Genomic DNA, 3,639 nt, shown 5'->3' with positions numbered 1-3,639 from the left:
TTTTTTCTGAAAACTTGTTCACATTTTGGTGACATAATGAGAATGTTTTCTATTTTCTTTTTGAATTTCTCAGGTCATAAAATAGCTGACATGATTTTAACACATTATTTTTAGGCAACTATGACCTATTTAGATGGTCATAACATCATACTGCATTCTGATTGGTTCCTAGACGTCTCACGCGGATCGTGCATCATACGCCGTCGGATGCTCGAGGATCCAACGACCGTCCTCAACCCTTCCACACCAACCCCAAAACCCTAGCTGGTCATTTTCCATCCACCCCCCGCCTCCTTTCTCTCCTCGCTGTCTCGCCCGATGGAGAGAGAGCGAGAGCTGGTCATTTCTCCTCGCTGCCTCCTCCCTTCCAGATCGCTGCCGCCACCTCCCTCCAGCGGAGCTCGCTGCCGTCCATGGCAACCCCCACGCCCTACTCCTCTCCCCCTCCCCTTCACCCACCAAACCAAACCAACCAGCCCACCCGGCACCCCTTCCTCCTCCAAGAAAAGCAAATCCGCGCCCTCTCCCCTCGGATCCATGGCACTGCTCAGCGCCGGCGCGGCCGCGGTGGCATGGGCGGCCCGGCGGGCGCGCGTGGTCGCTCCAGCGCTGACGGCGGCGGTGTGGGCGTGCCAGATGGTTGTGGGTCGCCCCAGGGAGATCCGGCGCGCGCGGCGAGATTCACCTCTTCCTCCCTCCACCTCAAGCACCAGATCCACTCAGGCAGCAGCTCAGGCCACCGTCAGATCCACTCCTCTCATCCTCCTCCTCCTCTTCTCCTTCAATCTCCCCCTCCCTCTCACCCCCGTCTCTGTCTCTGCAGGTAGTATAGGAGGAACGGCAACCAGCGACGGGATGAAGCTGCAGGATCTGCTGCAGGATCCACCACAGCAACGGGATGAAGCTGCAGGTAGTACAGGCCATGGCGACCCACCACAGTCTTCAAGACCTCGACGGCTCTCTGCTGAAGGATCTGCTCTGAGCCCCTCAAGCCGTCCATCTTCAAGGTGATTCTCCACCCGCCGCACTCCATCCATCTTCTTGTTCTTTAATTTTATTTTCCCCGGATGGATTCCTGAGAGCAGAGTATACATCAGATGTGGCTGTAGCTGCTCCTCTCACTAGGCTGTAGGCTGCTGTAGCACGTACTACTGCACATGGGTTGTTTCCTCTGAAATTTGTAGTATGTGATGTGATGCCAGTGGAGTGGATTTTCATTCCAATGGCTTGAGTTGCAGTCATGCCTTGTCTGCTAATCAAAGGGAAAGATGCTTCATCTGTTCTTGGTAGGATGAACAAATGATACCTTGTAGTTGCAGGGTCTTGATTGGTTGCGTGTGGCAACTGAATATGTAAAATTCACTCATTCAGGACCCAATTTCCAATCTAGTCTGTGTATTAGTGACATGCTAGTTTGGCACATACTGCATATAGAAAGCAGGCCAAGTTTCCTGCCATCTACTCTGAAATTTAAGTCACTGGATCAACATTTCCATGGCATATATTGCGTTTTTCCATCTATACTTTGTGAATGCAGTCATTCCTTATTTGTTCCTCAAAGGAAAAGATGGTGTTCCATTCACCTCTCTGAATGCTTCTATTGTAGAGCATAGCTTGCATCAGTATTTTTACCTATTTTGACGTCTCGTTCTGAAATACATCTAGTAGGTGCGACTAGTACTATGTTATTCTCCTACATATACCTATATATGCATCTGAAAGGGCAAGTACTTGGACGACCTTGACAACATCATACTGATTGTAATAACTTGCATAAGACTCTGTATTCGAAGACTTCTCACAATTTATAATGCAATTCTAAACAGTAGCATATGTCTATCTACCCTGCTGGGAATTTTCACTCTATATAAAAATTTGAGAGGCAAATGCTGGGAGTTTCAGTCTTGTCTGATGGCTAGGAACTCAACTCTGCTTCTTGTTGTTTGAGTTTCAGGCTTGTTGCATAGTTTGTAGCTTCAAGTGTACTCTGGCTTCTAGCCACAGTGCACTACAAATTATTATAGAATTACTAAGTGTACTCAACATTGCACCTTACACATTCTTTTCTTGTGAAATCGAATGCCATGACTGAGCATTCTTTTATCAAGTTGCTGTACACTTGCTCTGCTTGAGGCTACTATATAACTTGTTCCTTTTCACTTGATGTACATAGCATGCAAAATTATTATTTTTGAGTTTCTCATTGCGTCATCTTGCTGGTGAAACATGCCAACCAAGGATCTGCGGCAGTCCAATTCCTATATGCCAACAAGCATACATGATTCAGTTTACTATACGAAATATGGAATGCTTGTCCAGATTAAAAATAACATTGTTTCATAATGATCCGAGTTGGCTCTTGATTGAAACTAATTTGAAGCATTGCATTTTTCTTATAGCTGGCTGATACAATTTTTGCTGGCATTCCGTGGCAGCATTTGCAGATCTTGAGGCATGCATGTGGCTGGAAGAAACACTCAGGAGAAGCACCCTGACGTCAAGCAGGTCTCCAAGAAGTGAAGAAGCATTGAGTTCTAGCTCATTGGAGCTAGTTATACTCTGATAGATAGTTATATTTTGATATTTAGTTGTGTTCTTGGTGGCTGTAAACCTGATGTGAAGTATCTTCGATTATAAACGTGGTGTATGTTTGATTGTAAGGTGCCAAATTTGGTTGTTGAAGTATTACTTCTGTTTTCAATCAGTTCTGATTTAAATATTTGTTTTTATTTACTAGAAAATCAAAATTTGAAGAACATGACTCTGACCATTGGGACCCACTCAAACCCATCTGACTATTGGATCTGTCTTAAAAAAAGAAATGTAACTGTTGAGCCAAAAAGGCCATGGCCCAAAAACGAAAGGCCCAATTGTTGGGTCAGGCCAATGTAGAAATCAAAACTATTAGAAAAAATAACCCATGTAGCTAGAGAAAATATATAGTAAAAAGGTCGAATTGTTGGGCTAGGCCCATGTAGAAAATCGAATTGGATCGGGCTGAATCTTGTGCCACATCAGATTGCCACGCTGGATGCCTACGTGGCCTGGGGAGGTTGCTAGTGACCAAAACACCACAATAGACGTATTTTGGTCATAAACATCTACGACCATTCCAGAAGAAAGGTCGCTATAGTCAGTTTATGACCGCCACCTTTTGACCTTATGTTTTTGGTCACAAAAAGGTCACAAATTGAAAACAGTGACCATTCAGTGACCAATAGTGTTGGTCACAAGTTGACATATTTCTTGTAGTGGAAATTCTTGCTGCTACTTCTTGAGCTTGCGTTGGTTTTTCCCTTGAAGAGGAAAGGGTGTTCCAGCAAAGTAGATATAAGTATTTCCCTTAGTTAAGAAACAAGGTATCAATCCAGTAGGACGAACACACAAGTCACCAATGGTTGCGCCTACACAAATAAACAAATACTTGCACCCAACGCAATAAAGGAGTTGTCAATTGCTACCTCATGAGCACTGCGTTGGTTTTCCCTTGAAGAGGAAAGGGTGATGCAGCAGAGCAGCGTAAGTATATTTCCCTCAGTTTTTGAGAAACAAGGTATCAATCCAGTAGGAGGCCACGCACGAGTCCCTCGCACCTACACAAACAAATAAACTCCTCGCAACCAACACGATAAAGGGGTT

At 44.9% G+C, this 3,639-nt stretch overlaps 1 protein-coding gene across 1 annotated transcript; it reads left to right on the top strand.

The window, feature by feature from the left end:
- Positions 1 to 298: 298 nt before the first annotated feature.
- Positions 299 to 2,717, top strand: LOC147973629 (uncharacterized). The gene is made up of 3 exons (XM_087525058.1): positions 299 to 741; positions 824 to 1,007; positions 2,436 to 2,717. The coding sequence occupies exons 1-3, from the start codon at positions 414 to 416 to the stop codon at positions 2,449 to 2,451; spliced, it is 528 nt and encodes a 175-aa protein (XP_087381184.1). The 5' UTR covers positions 299 to 413; the 3' UTR covers positions 2,452 to 2,717.
- Positions 2,718 to 3,639: the final 922 nt, after the last annotated feature.

The sequence above is a fragment of the Triticum urartu genome, chromosome 5A (assembly GCF_056163025.1).
Source record: "Triticum urartu cultivar PI428250 chromosome 5A, HENAU_Tu73, whole genome shotgun sequence".
In the NCBI taxonomy this organism is placed as follows: domain Eukaryota; kingdom Viridiplantae; phylum Streptophyta; class Magnoliopsida; order Poales; family Poaceae; genus Triticum; species Triticum urartu.
This window is presented reverse-complemented; position numbering and strand designations above follow the sequence as displayed.

Excerpts from the sequence above, each read along its gene's own strand:
- LOC147973629 (XM_087525058.1), top strand. The coding sequence starts at position 414 with ATGGCAACCCCCACGCCCTACTCCTCTCCCCCTCCCCTTCACCCACCA. Across the intron at positions 742-823 it reads AGGCAGCAGCTCAGGCCACC|GTAGTATAGGAGGAACGGCA; the intron begins GTCAGATCCACT and ends CTGTCTCTGCAG.